At 50.0% G+C, this 18,470-nt stretch overlaps 1 protein-coding gene across 4 annotated transcripts in view; it reads right to left on the reverse strand.

Moving 5' to 3' along the window:
- Nucleotides 1-3,894: 3,894 nt before the first annotated feature.
- Nucleotides 3,895-18,470, reverse strand: part of HIF3A (hypoxia inducible factor 3 subunit alpha) — a 28,926-nt gene continuing 14,350 nt past the window's right edge. For 2 of the 4 annotated variants that reach the window (XM_019625229.1, XM_019625230.1), the window contains exons 9-16: nt 18,042-18,160; nt 16,839-17,029; nt 15,578-15,682; nt 11,466-11,737; nt 10,454-10,571; nt 8,849-8,930; nt 8,319-8,386; nt 3,895-6,644 (exon numbers count right to left, since the gene is read on the reverse strand). In XM_019625229.1, the coding sequence (XP_019480774.1) occupies nt 6,342-6,644; nt 8,319-8,386; nt 8,849-8,930; nt 10,454-10,571; nt 11,466-11,737; nt 15,578-15,682; nt 16,839-17,029; nt 18,042-18,160 (1,258 nt within the window). In that variant the 3' untranslated portion in view covers nt 3,895-6,341. The remainder of the gene's footprint in view (nt 6,645-8,318; nt 8,387-8,848; nt 8,931-10,453; nt 10,572-11,465; nt 11,738-15,577; nt 15,683-16,838; nt 17,030-18,041; nt 18,161-18,470) is intronic. The other 2 variants (XM_019625232.1, XM_019625231.1) reach the window with 2 other exon arrangements.

Here is an 18,470-nt window from a genome sequence, read left to right on the forward strand (position 1 = left end):
CTTCAGAGCCAAACTACTAGAAATGCTTGTCAACATTTGTTGTCTCTATTTCCACACTTTCCATTCACTCTTCAGTGCCTTCCATCATTCCCCAGGGACTGCTTTTGTCAAGGACACCACCAACAGTCATGGAGCCAAATCCAACGGTCCATGCTCGGTGCTGGTCTCGGCAACCTATGACCCAGGGAACAGCCCCCACCTTCTAAAAGCACTTCCTTCTCTCATCTTTCCTGAGACTTTTCCTGATTTTCTTTCCATTTCACTGACCAATCCTCCTCAGCCTCTTCCTCTTCTGTTCTAAGCATCAGAATTCCTCAAGGTTCCATTCTAGGCCTCTTCTCTTCCTAGATGACCTCACCCATTTCCAGCGTGTTCTACACCATCTACAGAAATTCTACACACCCAATTTCTTCTCCTTGGAGCTCGACTGGCAAATCTATCCACCCAATGTCTCCTCTTGGATAGCTGAGTAAAATCCAAACTAGTCTTTGCAATGACTTAATGAACCCTACATGACCTGTGCGGCGACCCCCCCTCCCCTCCACCTAAACTTGTATCAGTCTCCCTGCTAACTCGCTACAATTCTAGCCACTCCAGTCTCCTTTCATTTCCTACCTCTGGGTCTCTGCACATGAGGCTCTACCCACCTGGAACACTCTTCAATTCTCCTTCTCACATTAAATGCCTTCTCCTCAGTAAAGCCTGCCCTGACCACCTAGCTAAAAGTAGCTTCTGACCCTTATTCTCTACTTACACCCTATTGAGGTTTTTTTCCCCAAAGCATTCATCACAATCTCTAAGTATTTTATTATTTATTTGGGTAGTTTCTCAGTGTCTGATTCTCTTGCTAAATTACAAGCTGTTTAAGGGCAGGGCTGCATCTGTCTCATTCACTGTTACATTCCCAGAGTCTAGCACAGGCCTTAGAACATAGCAGGTGCTCAACAAACAAGATGAATGAATGAATGCCCCCCCACATCTTTCTCTTTCTCAAGATCCTATGTCATACTATTCTTGGGATTCCCTCACCTCTACTCCCAGGGCCTCCCACACATCCCTGTTCCCCGTGTAACCCCAAATCTCCTATTTCCTTGCCTTCCATTCTAATGATTATTCCCTATCCCCATGACTCCTTACTCTATAGGGGCTGACTCCCCCAACCCCCACTTGGTGTCACCCACTTGGTAGGGCCATCACTCACCTTCCCCATGTCACAACTAGGTAGCGCCCTCTTCAGGTCTCACCACAAGTTAGCACCTCTCGGGTCTCACATTCGGTAGATCCCTCATTTCCGCCCACCCCCCACCCCCACTTGGTAGCGCCCTCCTCAGTCTCCCCTCTTAGTAGCACCCGCTCCGTCCGCCACTTCTAGGTATCACCCTTTCTCTCAGAAGCCCCCTCTGTCACCTCTGGGTAGAGCCATCCTGGGCATCCCCACGCCTGGCTACTTGGTAGTGCCTGGCCCGCGCCTAGGCTGCCGCTCCGCGTTGCCATGGTTCCGCGCGGGCCCGGTACCCCTCGACCTGGGTCGCTCTCCATCCCCCCCTCACCCTCTCCGGGGCGGGCGCACCTTTGAAGTAGTCGTTGGCCTGCGTCTTGAGTTCCTCTGCCCGCTTCAGAGCGCCATCAGCCGGGGGTTCGTCTTGGGGGGGCTCAGCACACTCAGTCCTCTCACCCTCCGCCATCGCCATGCCGCAAAGCGACCCCCACCCTGGCAACAGCCACCAGCGGCACCCGGCCGAATCGTCGCAAAGGAGTGCCGAGTTGCCGCTGCCGCTGCTGCACAAGTGTCGTAAAGCGCGGGCCCCAAAGGCGCCCTTGGCGCGCATGCGTAGGACCCTTTCGCTGTAGCGCGCGCGGACAAGGTGACCAGAAGGCCCCTAGACTTCGCCCTTCCTAGAATGAGCCAATGGGGAAGGTGAAGAGGGGCGTGCGGGGAAGAATGTCCCGGTGTGGTCCCCGCTCCCAAAGTTGCCACGTTCCGATTCCGAAGTTTCTTGGGGCTTAAAGTGGGATTTCCCCGCGGTCTTCGGGATTGGTAGGTAGGTTGCAAATGCCGCTGGTAAATGTGGCTGTTTTGCGAGGCAGCACCAAGCCCAACCAGAGCTGGTCGTCTAGCCCTACTGTCAATTACTTGTATGACCTTGAACGCATCTTCCCTTCTCTAGGGTCTGTTACCCCTCTCTGAAAAGCGGGTGGTTTCTCAAACCAACAGAATCAAGTTCCAACCTCGAGGATCAGTATTTCTAAGTTATTAACTGAAGGCGCCCTGGAACCCCTAGCCCTGAGCAAGGCTCAGAAGCTCGTTGCACCATCTCCTTTCTCCCTCATCTTCCACTCCGCAGCTCTTTAGTGCCCTTAGGAGAAAATTCAAACTCTGATGACCTGGGAGACCCTGGATAGTCTAGCCTCACACGACATGTGCAGATTCCACCCCTGCCCCCAATCCCCACACACTGGGCAATCTTCCAGACCACCCTTTCCAGACCACCCTTTCCAAGCCCTTAACCGCTACTCATGCAGAACTGTATCACTAAATCCTTTAAGGTTCTTCTCTGACTCCCAGTTCTAGAAACAGAAACTCTCCCTCCCCCAAACCTTGTGGTAGTCTGACCGACCCCTCCCTCCCCCCCAGCTAACAATCACCCAAATGGTACTAGTTTATCTCCATTTTACAGATGACCAGGACACTGAGATTTGCAGAGGTCAATGCACTTGCCCAAGGTCATACAACAAGAAAGTGGCAGAGCCAGGACTTGAACCTGCCCCCCCAACTAATTCCTAGACTCTTAATTCCTACTCTAGTGTCTGTGCTCCAGAGCCCACACTGTGGGATAGATTTCTGAGATTTTTTTTGGTGAGAGGGAAGGCTGCCATATGGGTTTGAATTCTGGATTCAAATCCAGTTCAGCCCTTCCCTGCTGTGTGACTTTGGGCAACTGATGATCCTTTCTGAACTTCAGTTCCATCCTCTTAAAATGGAGATAATAATCATGCCTATTTTATAGGATTAGAGGAGAGGTTGATAAGATCACATGAGTAAAATGTTTGGCAGAGGGCTTGACACAGTATTTTTTATATCCGCTCCCTTATAAATACTCAGAATGGGACAGAGTACCTAGAGCTATGATGGGGATGGAGAGGGCGTACTCTCAGGACGCTGTGGGAGGACCTCACTCTGCTGGAATAAGCAGGGAAGACTTCCTGGAGGAGGTGATGTCTGAACTAAGATCTAAAGTATTAGTAGAAAATAAGTGAGGAGAGGGGAAGGGAGAAAGGCATTTTAAGGCAGAGGAGCTGTAAATACCAAGATTCAGAAAGTGGTTTTTGTCTTTTGAAAAGATTCTTTCATGGAACCCAGGAGAGGGGTTATGAGGATGATACACAGAGACATGACAGAATAGGTGTAGCCATCTGCACATGAATCTGTAGACATCTAATCTCCCCTCCACTCACACACACTGAAATACAGGGAATCATGTCACACACACACACATCAGTGCACAGAATTACAGTGTCAAACAGTCCTATACATGTATGCAAAATCGCAAAACCACACATATACAGGTAACCTCCCCTTCTCAAAGAAAAAATCATAACACTTCCCACATTCAGGAACACAGAAACCCTAAGTAACCAGAAACACACATAAGGCAGAGGCATTTCACCCAGATACTAACACGTGGAAGGAATTACAACCACCCACAGGTTCACAGAACTATGTCACAAAGACACATATACACAGAATGACATGACCAGACACGCATTACATAGACCCACATAGAAACACAGAGTCACACACATACACATAGAATCACAAAGTGATCTGGATGCCCGTCACCCAGTACACTCACACCCACTGAAGCATCCCCACAAATGAGTCAACATACAGAGTTCTGGTGCCTACCAAGGCGAGGTCTTTATGGTTGGTGGTATAGAGATTAGTGGGTTTCAGAGCCAAGGTGGCTAGTCAGTCCCTTATTGAGGTCCCAGGTCACCCCCTGAGGGGGATAGGGGTGAGACCCTTCTCCCCCCCCCCATAGCACCAATCTGGACAGGCAATCCCCTGACAAAACAGTAAGAAGTGCCTTCCAAAAAGGGGGTGAATCCGTCTGAGAGAGGAAGGCCATTTCCTGTGGGTGACCAAGAGTAGCACCATCGTGGAAAGAAAGGGGGCTGGGGACACCTAGGTGGTTGCAGAGAACTGAGGAGTCTTAGCCTCTCTTCCCACTCCACGATATGCAGATAGGGCTGTGCGTGTGCCTGTGCGGCTGGGGAAGTCTTCTGGACTGTGAACCCCCCAAAGAGGTGAGGGAGCCCCCGATCTCTTAGATACCTGGGGTAAAGTAAAGGCAAGTGCACATCTGGAGGGCTGAGGTGGGGACTGTAGGGGGTTCTAGGACAGAAAAATTTTAGGGATATAAGATTGAGAATGGAGAGGCTTGAGCATGAAGTCCATGAGCAGAGAAACCTGGATGGTAGGGATCTGGAATGGGAAGACTTAAGACAGTAGGAATTGGGGCAAGTTGAGTGCGGTGGGAAGCCCAGAATAGAGTTAGAAGGTTGGAGTACAGAATCAGGGAGCCAGAGGCTGTAAGATTCAGAACTAGACGAATCTACAGAATGAGGTCCAGATTCTAGGATCAGAAGCATTTGGAGGCTGAGTTTCCAGAACCAGAAGAGTTTGGATCTGAAATCAGGCAGTTGGCAGCTGTGAGGTCTAGAACCAGAGAAAATTATAGAGTAAGTACTAGAATTAGAAAAAGCCTGAAGACTGAGTTCTAGAACCAGGGGGATTTTAGAGTCATAAAACCTGGAGTCAAGAGTTGGGAATCGTAAGGTCTAGAACCAGAGAAATTTGTAAGGCAAGGTCTATAATTGGGATGTTTGAAGGCTGAGTTCTAAACCCTGGGTAAGTTGGAGTCATAATATCTGAAGTGAGAGGGGATTGGAGATTGTGAGGTCTAGGACCAAGGGAATTTATAGGACGAGGTCTGGAATCAGAAGACATTTGAGGCTAAGTTCTAGAACCAGAGAAAAGGGAGATCATTTGATCTGGAATCACAGGGCCCTGGAAGTTGCAAAGTCTAGAGTTTGTGTAGTCTAGAACCAGTGAACGGTAGAGGTCATGAAGTCTAGAACAAAAGAGAAGTGGAGCATGATGTCTGGTTTTGGAAGAACTGGTTATAAGATGAAGACCTAAAACTCATTTTACTTTTTTTTTGATGGGAAAAGCAAATCTTGAGTGTAGAAAGTAAAAAGGATCACGAGGGATCATGAGATTTAGAAAGCAGGAAGTCTGGATTCAGTACCAAATGTGCGATAGGTTGGGAAGACTAGAACCAATAGGAAGCCTGGGGTTATGGGGCCCAGAATCAGAGGAAATCATCAGCTGTAAGATCTGGAACCAGCAGGAATTGGAGAATGTGAAATCTAGAACAAGAGAGATTTACAGGGACAGGTCTAGAACCAGAGGAAGTCAGAGAACTAGAACCAGAGGACTCTGGTGGTCAGAGGCTCTAGAGCCAGAGGGAGTTGGAGATTGCAAGGCCTAGAGTCAGACAACTTTGGAGACCATGAAGTATGAAAATAGAGTTGGAAGTTGTGAGATTCAGAATGATAAAGAATCGAAGATTGTGGGATCTGGAATCAGAGGTGTTTAGAGGATGTGAGGTCTACAATAGACCACATTGGAGGCTGTGAAGTCTAGAGCCAAAGAACATTGGAGGTTGCGCAGTCCAGAACCAGGAAGGTTGAAATTTGTGCAGTCTAGAACCAGAGAAGGTCTGACACTGTGTGGTCTAGACCTGGAGAAGGTTGGAGGTTGTATTGTCTGGAAGCAGAGAATGTTAGAGGCTCCACCTGGAATAGGAAATCCATGAATGAAGTCAGTTTCCAGGAGAGGCTGGGGGCAGAAGTCCAGAGTGGAGGGGGTAGGCAGAACTGGGTGGCCGCTTGGGAGGCTAAGGGCTCAATCAGAAGTCGCCGTGGGGGGAGGTCTGTCTTAGAGGCTTCCCTCTCCATTGACACCTGAGTGGCAGGGGGGAAGATCGGAGTCCCACATTCTTATGGACACCGGGCAATTCATAGTGATTAAAACCATATCATGAAAACAATAAAAATAGTAATAAAAGAAAAATGGATGGAAAGAAATGTGATTATGGTTATCAATACTTCTCAGAGCCCAGAAACACAGATCTGAACCCCAACCTCCCCCACCTCTAATTACGCAAAATAAAGCCAAGAGAGTTAGAAAAAGGGATGAGGTAACCAGTATCAAGAACCCCAAGGGAAGTCCTGAGAGAAGGAGGAGGAGGGGGCCAGGGACACCCTCCCAGAGGTCACTGAGCTGAGACCACCCCAAAGAGCCCCCAGATAGGGCATGGGCAGAGGGGTGGAGGCTGAGGTAGGCCCGAGGCGGGCAGGGGCCACTGAGAGGAGAGCAGGAACCCCTCCTGCTCCCCCATCCTGTGCGTTGACTGCCAGCTTGGAGTGTGGTTGAGGTCCTTTCTGGGGAAGAGAAGAGAGATGGGCAAAGGGGTTGGCTCAGTTGGCCTGGGCCAAGCCTGTCGCTGGCTGGAAGTGGCTCTTGGGTTGGGTGGTGTCTTCATCCAGGTAGAGACACAGCAGTGAGGGGCCCATGCCTGTGGGGGAAGACAGAAGGTAAACCAGTGGGGAATTATCATCCCAACTCATCTGTCCTTCCTGACAGTTAAAACTGTGAGTGGTGAGGCAGGCGCACTTTGACTCAAACAGCAGTGAAATCTTGGGCAAGTTCTGCTCTGTGAACCTCAGGTGTCCAGGATGTTTAGGACAGTAATTAAGAAGCCTGGAGCCAGACTCTAACTCAGTTTGAATCCAGGCCCTGCTATTTGCTTGCTGTGTGACCTGGGGCAGGTGACTTCACCTCTCTGTGCCTCGTTTACCTTATTTGTAAAATGGGCTAATAACTGCCTCCCTCCCGGGGCTGTTGTGAGGAGTCAATGAGTGAATCCATGTAAAGTGCTTTGAACAATAACTAGTGCTGTTGTTACCCGGAAAACAGAGATACTTATACCTACCTCATTTGTGAGAGTTTACTCATTCAAAAAGTATTTATTGAGCACCTACTGTGTGCCAGGCACTGGGGACACAGCAGTGAACAGGACAGATGAAACACCCTGCCCTTGAGGGGCTGACCTTCCAGTGAAGGCCATCAGTTAGGTCATGTACATAAATTTAGCACAAAGCTTGGCAGAGTGATTGCTAGATAAACATTAGCCCTTCATTTACAAATATGTACTGAGGACCTGCTCTGGGCCCGGCCACTGCCCTGCCTCCACACACAGTAGAACACAGCAGTGACCAAGACAGGCCTGGCCCCTGCCCTCACAGGGCTCACGTCCATGGGGAGAAGACAGCCAATAATCAAATACCTGTGTAATAGGAAGGAGCACTATCTGAGCAGAGATCTAGAGGATGTAGTAATTAGGCAAAGAACAAAGGGAAAAGCATTCCAGGCAGAGGGATCCGCACATGCAAAGGCCCTGAGGCAGCCTCCTCAAGTAAGATGACTTCAAAGTCATCACAGTGCCCTACAGAGGCCCTGTGCAATCCACCCTTCACCCCTCTCCCCTCTGCTTCAGCTATACTGGCCTTGTTTTACCCCAAATAAGACACTCCCACCCCAGGACATTTGCATTCACGGCTCTCCCTGCCTGAACTGCTCTTCCCCCAGAAATTGTCATGGCTCACTCCCTCACCTCCTTCAGGTCTTTGCTCAACTGTCACCTCAATGAGACCATGCCTAATCTTACTTAAAACTGAAGTCTCCCCACCCCAGAATTCCCTTTTCCTTTGCATGTATTATTCTTCCCAGTAGCACTTCTCTTCTCTTACACTCATCATTGTATTTGTTTCTCTGTTCTCGATGGCCTCCTTCACTAGAATGTCAGCCCTAGGAGGGCAGGGATTTGATTTCTATGTGTTTTGTTCACAGTTGTGTCTCCAACTCCTAGGACAATGTCTGGCATTTACTGTGTGTTCAGTAAATATTTGTTACATGTTTGAAGGACAGAATGAATCGAAAGGCAGTGACTGTGGCTGAACCAGGATGTGAAACAAACTCTGAGATGAGGCAGCTGTCAGACCCAGAGGCTTGAGCCCAAGGTGAGGAGCTTAAGCTTTCCCTGAAGGGCAGTAGGGAGCCACAGAACGGTTTTGAGCAGAAGTCAGATTTGTGCTTTGGAGAGACCCGCCCCCTGGCTGATGCCTGGAGTTTTCAAGTGGAGCTCCGGCTACTGATAGTTGTGCTGGAAGATGATGATAATAACACACACAAGAGGGCAGCTCGTCTGGCACTCTGCGGAGGGGCTGTGGAAGCAGCATCGCACCAGGGCAGGCAGTTCTGGAGAATTTATTACAAAACAGGCCTTGCTTGCTAAGCTCTTTCTGTGCAGCGTCTCCACAAGTCCTCAAACATCTCATAAGGTAAGAACTACTATAACAGGCGCTAATGGACAGAGGGGGAAACTGAGGCTCCAGAAAGAAAGCCACACAGTGGGGACTGAGCAAGGCAGGACTCAGTCCCAAAGCGTCATCAGATGCAGGCTTCAGGAGACCCAGGCTTGGCTTCCAACCCAACAGGCAGTTTTGCAAAGCCCCTGCCTCCCTCGGGACCTGCCTTCCTCTCCAACCCAACAGTGCCCCTGAGAGGTGGGAGGGGCTGCTCATTTCCACCAAGGTCACATCCGGGCACTGACAGCCCCCCACCACCTTCAGGATTGCCCCACCCCTCTCTCAACCACCCGGGGCACCTCCTAGGAGAGAGGGGGACCCAAGGCCTCTGTATACCCAGGTTGCTACTCACCTAGGGGCTCATTCAGTGCCAGGAGGTGGGTGCTGGGATCCTGCTGGCTCACTGGGGCTGGTCCTCCTGTCAGAAGGAAACTCTGCAGGACAGAGACAAAGCTGCCACCACCACCACCACCACCGCCACCACCATCATCATCAATATCCAAGGAGGCAGGGTGGTGCCGTTAAGGGCACTGTGGGGTTCAATGGCTGCTTATTGGCTGTGTGACTCTGGGTAAGTCACTGTCCCACACATCCTACGTGTGTGCCTCCAGAGCTTTGGTCTCCCCTTCTTCTGTGTGTGTGAACTTTCAATATGCAACCTTGCTCTGTGTGTTCCTGTTGGGTTCACGTAATGGGAGATGCCAGCAGGCAGGAGGAGGACATGGAGGGGTGTTTGATCTTCTAGCTGCTTCCCTGATGGGTCATCATGGGATGGCTGTGTCCCTCCACAGAAGGTTCCAGCTCTTATAAGCTGGACCCTCCTCTCTCCCAAGATCCAGTGACCATGCCCTGCCCCGTGTCTCCAGGCTACAGATGGTGCCAGCTCCCCATGGCGAGCCCCAGGGTGCTGTAACAGCCCTTGTTGATGCCTTACATGCTGCCCACACCTTTGCCAAGTCCTGTCATTAAATTCTCCTCAACATCCCCTGTGAGTGTGCTGTTTCCTGCCCCGACTCCAGCTGATACAGTTGCCTAACTTCGCGTGTGTAAATGTGGATGATGATTATGATATGATGATGATATTTCAAGAATGGTCATGGGGAGTCAATAATCCTGCAAGGTACTTAGTGCAGTCAGCGTCTAGCACATGGTAGGCACTCATAAACATAAGCTGCCGATATTAGAAGCCACACCCCTCATGTTCAAACAGCCCTGGTGGGTGAGGAGCCAGAGAGCTCTTCTGTGGGCAGTGGGGAGCCGTGGAAGGTCCGGGAGGGAGGCCTTGTGGAAGTCACATGGTCTAAGCTGGCTTTTAGAAAGGGCGTTCTGGTTGCTGTTGTGCAGAATTGAGAGCAGGGGTGAGACTGAGGCAGGGAGACGTGGGGAGAAGGAATGCTCCTTGAGTTTTTATGCCACCATTTGTCAACCTGCTGAGGATCAGCTAAGGGCCTGACTTCATTTGCTTCTCATGGCAGTCCTGTGAGATGTAAGTATCCCACTTTCCAGATGAGGAAACTGAGGCTCAGAGTGGTGATATCACCTGCCCAATGTCTCACGGTGACAAGGTGACAGACCTGGGACTTGAACCCAAGTTAATCTGATGCTAGTGTCTGTACTCAGTGCTACATCAGTCCTCCAAGGCCAAGACCCGTTCTAGGTTTGGGAGTGGGGCCCACAGGAGCAGAAGATTCCTACAGGTACTAACCCTTATCATTTCCTCCCTTCCCCTGCTTAATTTTCTACTTAGCACTTCCTACCAACTTACATAAATTTGCAAATTCCTTTCATACCCATTACCTGAGCAGGCAGATCAAGGTCCTAGCCTCAGCTGGATTTCTGACCTTCCATTTGACCTTCAGCCATCCCCTGTCCTGTCTGGTTTTCCCATCCATAAAGAATTAGGCTTAAGCCTACTGGGTTCTGAGGGCCAGAGAACCCCATGAATCCTCACACATACCAGGCTGAGGGGAGGCAGTAAGAAGTTTTCAGGTTCTGGGCTTGGGGACCGTTTGGGGGGTCTCACTCCCAGCAGCTCCACCCCCTCGGCCTCGTCCTCTGAGCTCTGGGCCAGGGTCCTGGAGGAAAACAGGCAAGAATCTCAGAACACAGCAAAGGTAGGTAGGTGTGGGCACCAGTGTGAGGAGGTAATAAGCATTCATTTACTCCCCCAAAGTATCTATTTATCTACTCATACACCCACCAATCCATCTTTCCATCCATCCATCCATCCATCTTAGCATTAATCCACCTATCTGTCCACTCACCCACCCACTTGTCTTCCATCCATCATCTCTCTATCCACCTACAATATTCACTAATTTCTTCCCTCCCTCATTTAATAAGTCTTTATTAGGCACCTGTTGTATATCCAGCGCCAAGCTGGGAGCCTTGGGGAATACTGAAATGTATCCATAAAAGCCTCATAAAGATAGTAAAGTGATCACTCTGGAGACTAAATGGGCACATGCTTGCAATTTGGAAAGCAAAAGCACAAGTATTAACAATCTAACCTCTTTGGAAGGGGGACACGAACCCTCTGAAATTATGTGCAAAATGTGTGTCTCTATGTGTGTGTAAATTTTCTTGGGAAAGGGTCCATAGCTTTCCACAGATTTTCAAAGGTATTAAGAAACTTAGTTCCGGACAGTTTCTCTGACATTGTGGCAATGTCCTCTTAACTATGACAAAAATTGTCACTAGGCCAGATATAAATATGCTCCAAAGGAGAAGGCCCCGGTTGACTGGTGGGATTTGGATAAACAATGAGAACAGTGGAGGGCACAGCCTAGGCAAAGACATAGAGATTGGAATGAACATGCCATGTGTAGGGGACACTGAGGGCCCAGCTGGGGCAGAAGTCAGGGTAGGAGGAATGATGAGGGATGAGGCTGGAGTATGAAGCAGGAGCAAGACAGTGGGTCAGGAGCCCTCTTAACACTCTTGTTTATCTCTCCTCTACTGCGGCTCACCTTTTCCGAGCCCCAGCCATGTGGGAGGATGCGGAGAGATCCCCTCGGGCAGGGCTGGAGCAGTTCAGCCGGGGGTCACTCCCCCAGCGGGGCAGCAGGGAGGGCTCAGGGGTTGGGGGCGACAGGCCGTGGAAGCTCCGAGCGCGGGGCCGGGGGACAGCCCCTGGAGGTCTGTGGTAGGCCCTGGGTAGGTGCTCGCTGGAGTTGAGCTGGAAGTCATCATCCATGGAGATGTAAGGGGCCAGCATCTCCAAATCCAGGGTATCGACGTCCTGCGGAGGGCAGGAGGAAATTAAGAGCATGAGCCTTGGCCTAGGGTGGGCCTGGGCAAGCATCCCAGCTCCACCACTTCTGAGTTGTGTGCCTGAGGTCAAGAGTCTGAGCTTAAATTTTTCCATCTGCAAGATGAATATAAGGACTCTGTGCTAGCCAGTTGCCAAGATGGCCCCCAAGCATGCTCACCTCTTGGTATTCGCGCCCTAGTACAGTCCCCTACTACCATGACTAGGGCTGACCGGGTAGCCATAGGATATTGAGAAGATGATGGTGTGTGACTTCCAACATGAGGATGTAAAGACACTGTGGCTTTTGTTTTTGTTGCGCTCTCTCTCTCTCAGATCATGGGAAAAGCCATGTCCTGAGCAGCCCTAAGGAGAGGCCCACATGGCAAGAAACTGAGACCTCTTGCCAAAAGCCAAGTGAGTGATCTTGGACATGAATCCACAAGTCCCAGTCAAGCCTTCAGGTGACTGCAACCCCAGATGACATCTTGACTGCAACCTCATGAGAGACCCTGAGCAAAAGCCACCCAGGAGGCGGGCGGTTAGCTCAGGTGGTTAGAGCGCAGCGCTCGTAACACCAAGGTTGCCGGTTAGATCCCCACATGGGCCACTGAGTTGCGCCCTCCACAACTAGATTGAAGACAACTGCTTGACTTGGAACTAATGGGTCCTGGAAAAACACACTGTTCCCCAATAAAATTTCTTTAAAAAAAAACAAACAACCACTCAGTTAAGTGGCTCCCAGACCCCGAGCCTCAGAAATTATGTGAGGTAATACATGATTGTTGTTTCAACCCTCTAAGTTTTAGGATAATTTGTTATCCAGAAATAGATAACAAATAAGATTCTGATATCAAGAACGGGGTGCTGTAACAAAAGCCTAAACTATGGGAGTGACTTTGGATCTGGGCAGTGGGCGGGGGCTGGAAGGACTTTGAAGAGTCTGGTGGAGAAGGCTTAGGTCGCCTTGAACAAACTATTAGTCAAAATTTAAACCGAAAGGAGCCTGCCAGCGAGGGCTGAAAGGGACACATTACAGGAAACCTTAGGAAAGGGGACTTGTGCTGTGTAGTGGCTGAAAGTTTAGCAACACTGCCACCTGCAGTTGTGTGGAGAGTATAAGCCAGTGAACTGGGTGGCCTAGCTAAGATTTCCAGCCAGTGTTGAAGAGGCTGCCTGATTTCTTCTTGCTACTAGTCAAAGGCAAGAGGAGAAAGAAGCTAAATGAAGAAATGTTAAACACGAGGAGCTGGGACGTGAACGTCTTGAAAATTCTCAACCTGGCTATATGCTGAAGAATTAACTTTACCCCCAAAGAGCTTTGGCCTTTGTCCTGGCTCCTGGGAGGTGGGACATCAAAACGCTTGCAGTGATAGGAGTGTCATTGTTGCTCATAGTGGACCCCTGGACCGTGCCTGATAGTTTATGCTAACAAGATGACTCAGGATGGGGGCTGGCCATCCCGGACAAAGGCCAACCATGTCATTAAAGGTGGAGGCTTTGGGCCAAGAGAAATCAGCTTGCCCTCCAAGGAAAGTGTGTGTGTTGGGGGAGGAAAAGATGGTGATTGAATTCAACTTCATGGGCAATAACTCAATCAATCCTGTCCATATAATGAAACCCCAATAAAAACTCTGGACACCGAAGCTTGGGTGAGCTTCCTGGAGTGGCAATACTCCATGCACAGGTTGCCACACATCAATGTCAGGAGGGCAACATATCCCTGGGGACATGGAAGCTTTGCATTTGGGACCTCCAGTCCCAGATTCTCTCATATGCATCTCTTCCTTTGGCTGTAATATTCTTTTGCTATAATATAACTGTAATCATATGTATAGTGCTTTCCTAAGTTCTATGACTAGTTCTAGCAAAATATCAAACCTGTGGGAATCTCTGAATTTGTATCCAGCTTGTCTGAAGTGAGGGTGGCCCTGAGGACCCCGGAACTTGGGCAATTTAGTCGTCTGGGGGATTGTGCCCTTCACCTTGGGTCTGGCTGACTCTTGGAACTCTCTAGATGGCAAATGATGCTAAAACGAAGAAATGGATTCAGAGCAAAGAAGGGCGCTCTCAGGAAAGAGTGGTTGAAAGATGAAGCCCAGGATGTGACTATAACATTTCTTGTTAAGACCTCAGAAAGATCAAAGGTGGTGCCTAGAATATCCTTCAGTTAGAAAAAAAAGGAGCTCTAGAGTTTAGGGATGTGCTTCATAAGTCTTCGCAAACAATAGGGCTTCTATTAAACTTCAGGGCACTGTCCCTCAGCCATCTCATCAGAAGCCCAAGGTAGACAAGGGTTTATCTCAATGAGATTTGTACGTGTGACTTTTGTTGAACGGTGTGAAACCCAAAGAGATTCATGTAAGAGCCACAAAATTGTTTTCAAGAGAATTAAACGAACAGAAAACATTGCCAGCTTGGACTGAAAGGGACAAGGATGGTACAAAATGCAAAGAGATCTTTGGGTCCCCCAAGTTCTATAAGCAGGAAGCAGGTTATAAAAACCACTCAGCTGCACATACATGTAACCGTTCATGAAAAAGGAAGGATGACTCAAGAGTGAGGAGCCAAGAGCCTAGAGGGCAGAGCCAAAACCATAGAGAAAAACTCCTGGGAAGTAGCAGCAAGGAGTTCTGATCAACAAACTTCTGATATTCGCCCAATTGGATTTCGAAACTGCCTGGATCACTGATACCTGGGAGCTCTCCTTCCCCACTTTTTGAACAGGAGAATATATAGCAGTTACTCTCTGCCTCTCCCACCACCATATGTTGGGGATGTGGGTGGCTGGTAACTTGTCTCTTCAGCTCACAGGCCAACACATTGAGAGGGACTGTACTCAAGGCGCTTCATTGCCCCCAGACCTGTTTTAGGTGAGGAGATTCTGGACTTCGAGCTGATGCTATAATGGGAAGAGACTTCTGAAGACCTTGGGAGAGGGTGAGTGTATTTTGCCTGAGGGAGAGACATGAGTCATCAGGAGCCCCAGTGATCCTTGCCTTCTGATGTTCGCACTTGTATGTGGTTGCCTTCCATACTCTGCTAGGGTTGGTCTGTATGACCAATACAATACCGCAGAAGTGACAGCACCACTCTTCTGAGATTAGGTTATAAAAGACTACGCCTTCAGTCTTGGGCCCACTCTCTCTGTCTCTTGGATTACTTGCTTTGGGGGAAGCCAGCTGCTGTGCTGTGAAGACACGTAAACAGTCTATGTGGAGGCCCACATGGTGAGAAATGGAGGCCTGCAGCCAAAGCCCATGAGGGACCGAGGCCTGTCAACAACCATGTGGGTGAGTTTAGAACCATTCCTCTAGCCCCAGATGACTATTGCCTTGACTGAGAACTTGACTTGAGAGCTCTGAGCAGCTAAGCTGCTCCCAGATTCCTGATTCTCAGAAACTGTCTGATATGATAGATGTTAGCTGTTTTAAGGTGCTGAGTTTTGGGGGTAATTTATTATGCAGCAATAGATAATTAATACATCAGGCCACTGTCATTTATCTAGACAATCATCCAAACATTATCCATCCATCTATTATCCATCCAATGAACCAAAGGTCTAGCTATCCAACTACCCATCCAAACATCCCTCATCCATCCATCCATCCATCCATCCAAATGTCTGTCTAAACATCACCTATCCCTCTATCCACTGTAGTCCACCTAATGAATCCAATGGTTTATCCATCCATCCATCCATCCATCCATCCATCCATCCATCCATCCATCCACTCATCCTATTAACCACCCCACTACCTTTTTCTAAAGCCCAGATCTGTCAGCCCCCAGGACACAGAGGTGAAGACTTCCTCCCATGCCAGCTCTTACCTGAGCTATATCTAGATCTGTCTCCACTGCCCCAAGCTCTTTCCCAGCGCCCAAGACCTTGTGTGCATTCTCCACATCTACAAGTAGCTCATCCGGGAGGTCAGCCTGTGTGGAGACAGAAGAGAGACTTAAGGAAATCTTGAGCCTGGGAGATGTCAACAGTAAAACAGTCTAGACATTTGAGCTCAGGGGTAGCAGTGAGGGTCAATGTCAGACAGGTGGGACACCAAGGGGGGCAAATAGCAAATGCAAATGACTTCTGAACCTGGGGGTTCAAAGGTCAAAGTGCCTGGGTAGAGATCCACGGGCAAACATCAAAGGCTTGAAAAACCAAAGTCTGGGCAGCCAAGTGGCTCAGTTGGTTAAGAGCTCACTCAAGAGTGCGAGCTCTGAGCAACAGGGTCGCTGGTTTGATTCCCGGCCCGAGCTGAGCTGCCGCTAAGCTGCCAACAGGTGGCAGGATGGCTCAGCTAAAAATAAATAAATAAATAAATAAAAACCCCCAAAAACCCAAAGCCTGAGGTTAAAGGTCTTGGGAATCTGGAGCTTGGAGGAATTGATGCAGAGTCTGGCTATCCCAGGGCTAAAGGGTGAGGTCAGAGATCACAGTCTAGTTCTCTAGTGGATAGAAGATATTGGTGGTGGCAGGGGGCGGAGGGGGCAGGGAAAGGTGGGGATGAGGAAAATCAACACCAGATAATATGGACTCCTGAGTCAAAGGTCAGACTATCTGGACTCTTAAGTAAAGATAGTAACTGCTATGGTCTATTGAGCACCTACTAGGTGCCAGGGTCCTACAAAGTGCTTCCCCTGAATGATCTCATTGAACCCTCACAATAATCAATGAGGTGGCTACTTGCTATTATCCTAATTTTACAGGTGAAGAAACTGAGCCCCCCCCCCCCTTGTCCAGGGTAGCACAGCTGGTAAGTGGCAGTTTCAGGATTTGAATGCAGGTGCAGGTTTATATGATTTGAGACATTAGATGTTCTTGACTCTTTGAAGTGAAAGTTCAGAGATCCTGGATGCTTGGTCACATGACAGGAGGGGGTCATCCGTGCTAGTTCCAAACATCCCAGGATTTGGTCCAGATAACAGTTGAAGAATCTGGAATCTAGATCTTAAAGGAACCCCAGACTCCGTCTCACCCCAACCTTCCCACGTCACAGATGGAGAAACCAAAGCCCCGAGAATAGCAAGGTTCCAGCCAAAGGCCAAAGCAGCCTTGCTCCTGGGGGCTCAGGTGGGAGGGCCTGCTTACCGGAGGAGGACTTTGGGGGTGCCGTGCTGCTGGGGGTGCACTGGGGGTGGTGGCTACTGAAGTCCCATCTAGGATAGGTGCCAGGAGGCGGCGGAGGTCAGGGCTACAGAAACGGCGGGGGTCAGCTGCCAGGGTGGCCTCGCTCAGGGCAGGGGGGTGCAGGAAGGCCAGGATCCGGGGACCAGAGGCGTCTGCGGGATACATCAAGATGGAGAGGACACGCGATGGTCACCCAGGGCTGAGGCGCAGAGCCCTCCTCACCAGCCCTAGGGAACATAGTTGACATTTTCAACAACCAATCAGGGTGGATACCACGCACAGTGCTGGGGAGCTGGGTCCTGCTGGGCCAGGTGCTATTCCTGTGGTTACCAGATTGCGATGAACCCCTGGAGGGTCCTATGGGTGGGGACAACGTGGGGTGAGGAGGCATACAGTAGGCTTGGGACAGTAGCAATTGCCCAGTGGCAGGGAAATATTTTAATATTTAAAACCAACACAGCTGGACCAGGGCACAGGACTGATCCGATTCTCCAGCGTTATAGAACAGCATTCGGCCATTTGGCTCTGGGGGGCTTGCATGTTAGGAGAAAAGACTGGCCCAAGGCCCTCAAGGAGGTTCTAAGGTCCCTGCAGGTCCAGATGTAGCCCTGAGCCAGTTCTGAGACGGAAAAGGAAAGGATACTCGTGACCCCCACACCACACCCAGGAGCATGGGCTGCCAGCAACAGCTCGGAGAAGGTGAGGCCTTGAAGAACAAACAGGGAAAGAACTTGTCCAGGATCGGGGAAGGGGGAGAAGGAAAAGGTAGAAAGGAAACCGACTTGGGACAGTCAAGATAACTAGAAGCCAGAGAGCAGTGAGGCGGGAGCAGGGAACAAACTGAAGGGTGGGGGGGCAATGGGGAGCCACAGCAGGATTCAGAGCAGAGCCAGACAAGACTGAAGCCATCATCCAGGGACACAGGAGAAGAGGGAGGACCGGAGAGAGGAGAGCATTCAGGGAAGAGGACATGGCAGGTGCAAAGGCCCTGAAGCATGAAAGAGTTGGGCATGTTCCAAGAGCACTAAGGAAGCTGGTGTGGTTCCGAAAATAAGAGGAGGGAGGTGGGAGTCAGGCCGCACTGGGTGAGCACATTACAGCACGTGGGCTTTCTCCTAAGCGCCCTGGAGACACAACCCCTCCCGCCCCGGCCCTGCCCCATACCAAGGCTGTCCCCAGGATTCGGGGTATCCTTCTGAGAGGGGGCGCCCCGCCGAACGGGTCTGCGAGAGTGTCGCTCCGTTTGCTCCAGGGACAGCACCATCCCGGTCTCTTCCACCCGGCTGGGGTACAGGGCAGAAAGGGGAGTAGCAGTCAGGGGGGGTCCTTGGCTCCAGCCCAGGCAGCCCCCTCCGATGATGGATGTCCTGTCATAGGAGGCATTCCCACCCAGGGGCAGGAGGGCATTATGCAGAAAACAATTTGCCACATTTACTTGTTTCTTTTAAGGATTTCATTTTTGTTGAATGCTTTTCCTTATAATAGCGTTTAAAAGAAAGTTAAGGGTGACTTCCCAAGCTCCCTCTATGGAAGAAAAGACAGAAAAAAGAGTTGGCATTTAGTACAGCCTGGGTAGAGGGAGGGGCGACTGGG

This window comes from Hipposideros armiger, unplaced genomic scaffold, assembly GCF_001890085.2.
Source record: "Hipposideros armiger isolate ML-2016 unplaced genomic scaffold, ASM189008v1 scaffold_619, whole genome shotgun sequence".
NCBI lineage: Eukaryota > Metazoa > Chordata > Mammalia > Chiroptera > Hipposideridae > Hipposideros > Hipposideros armiger.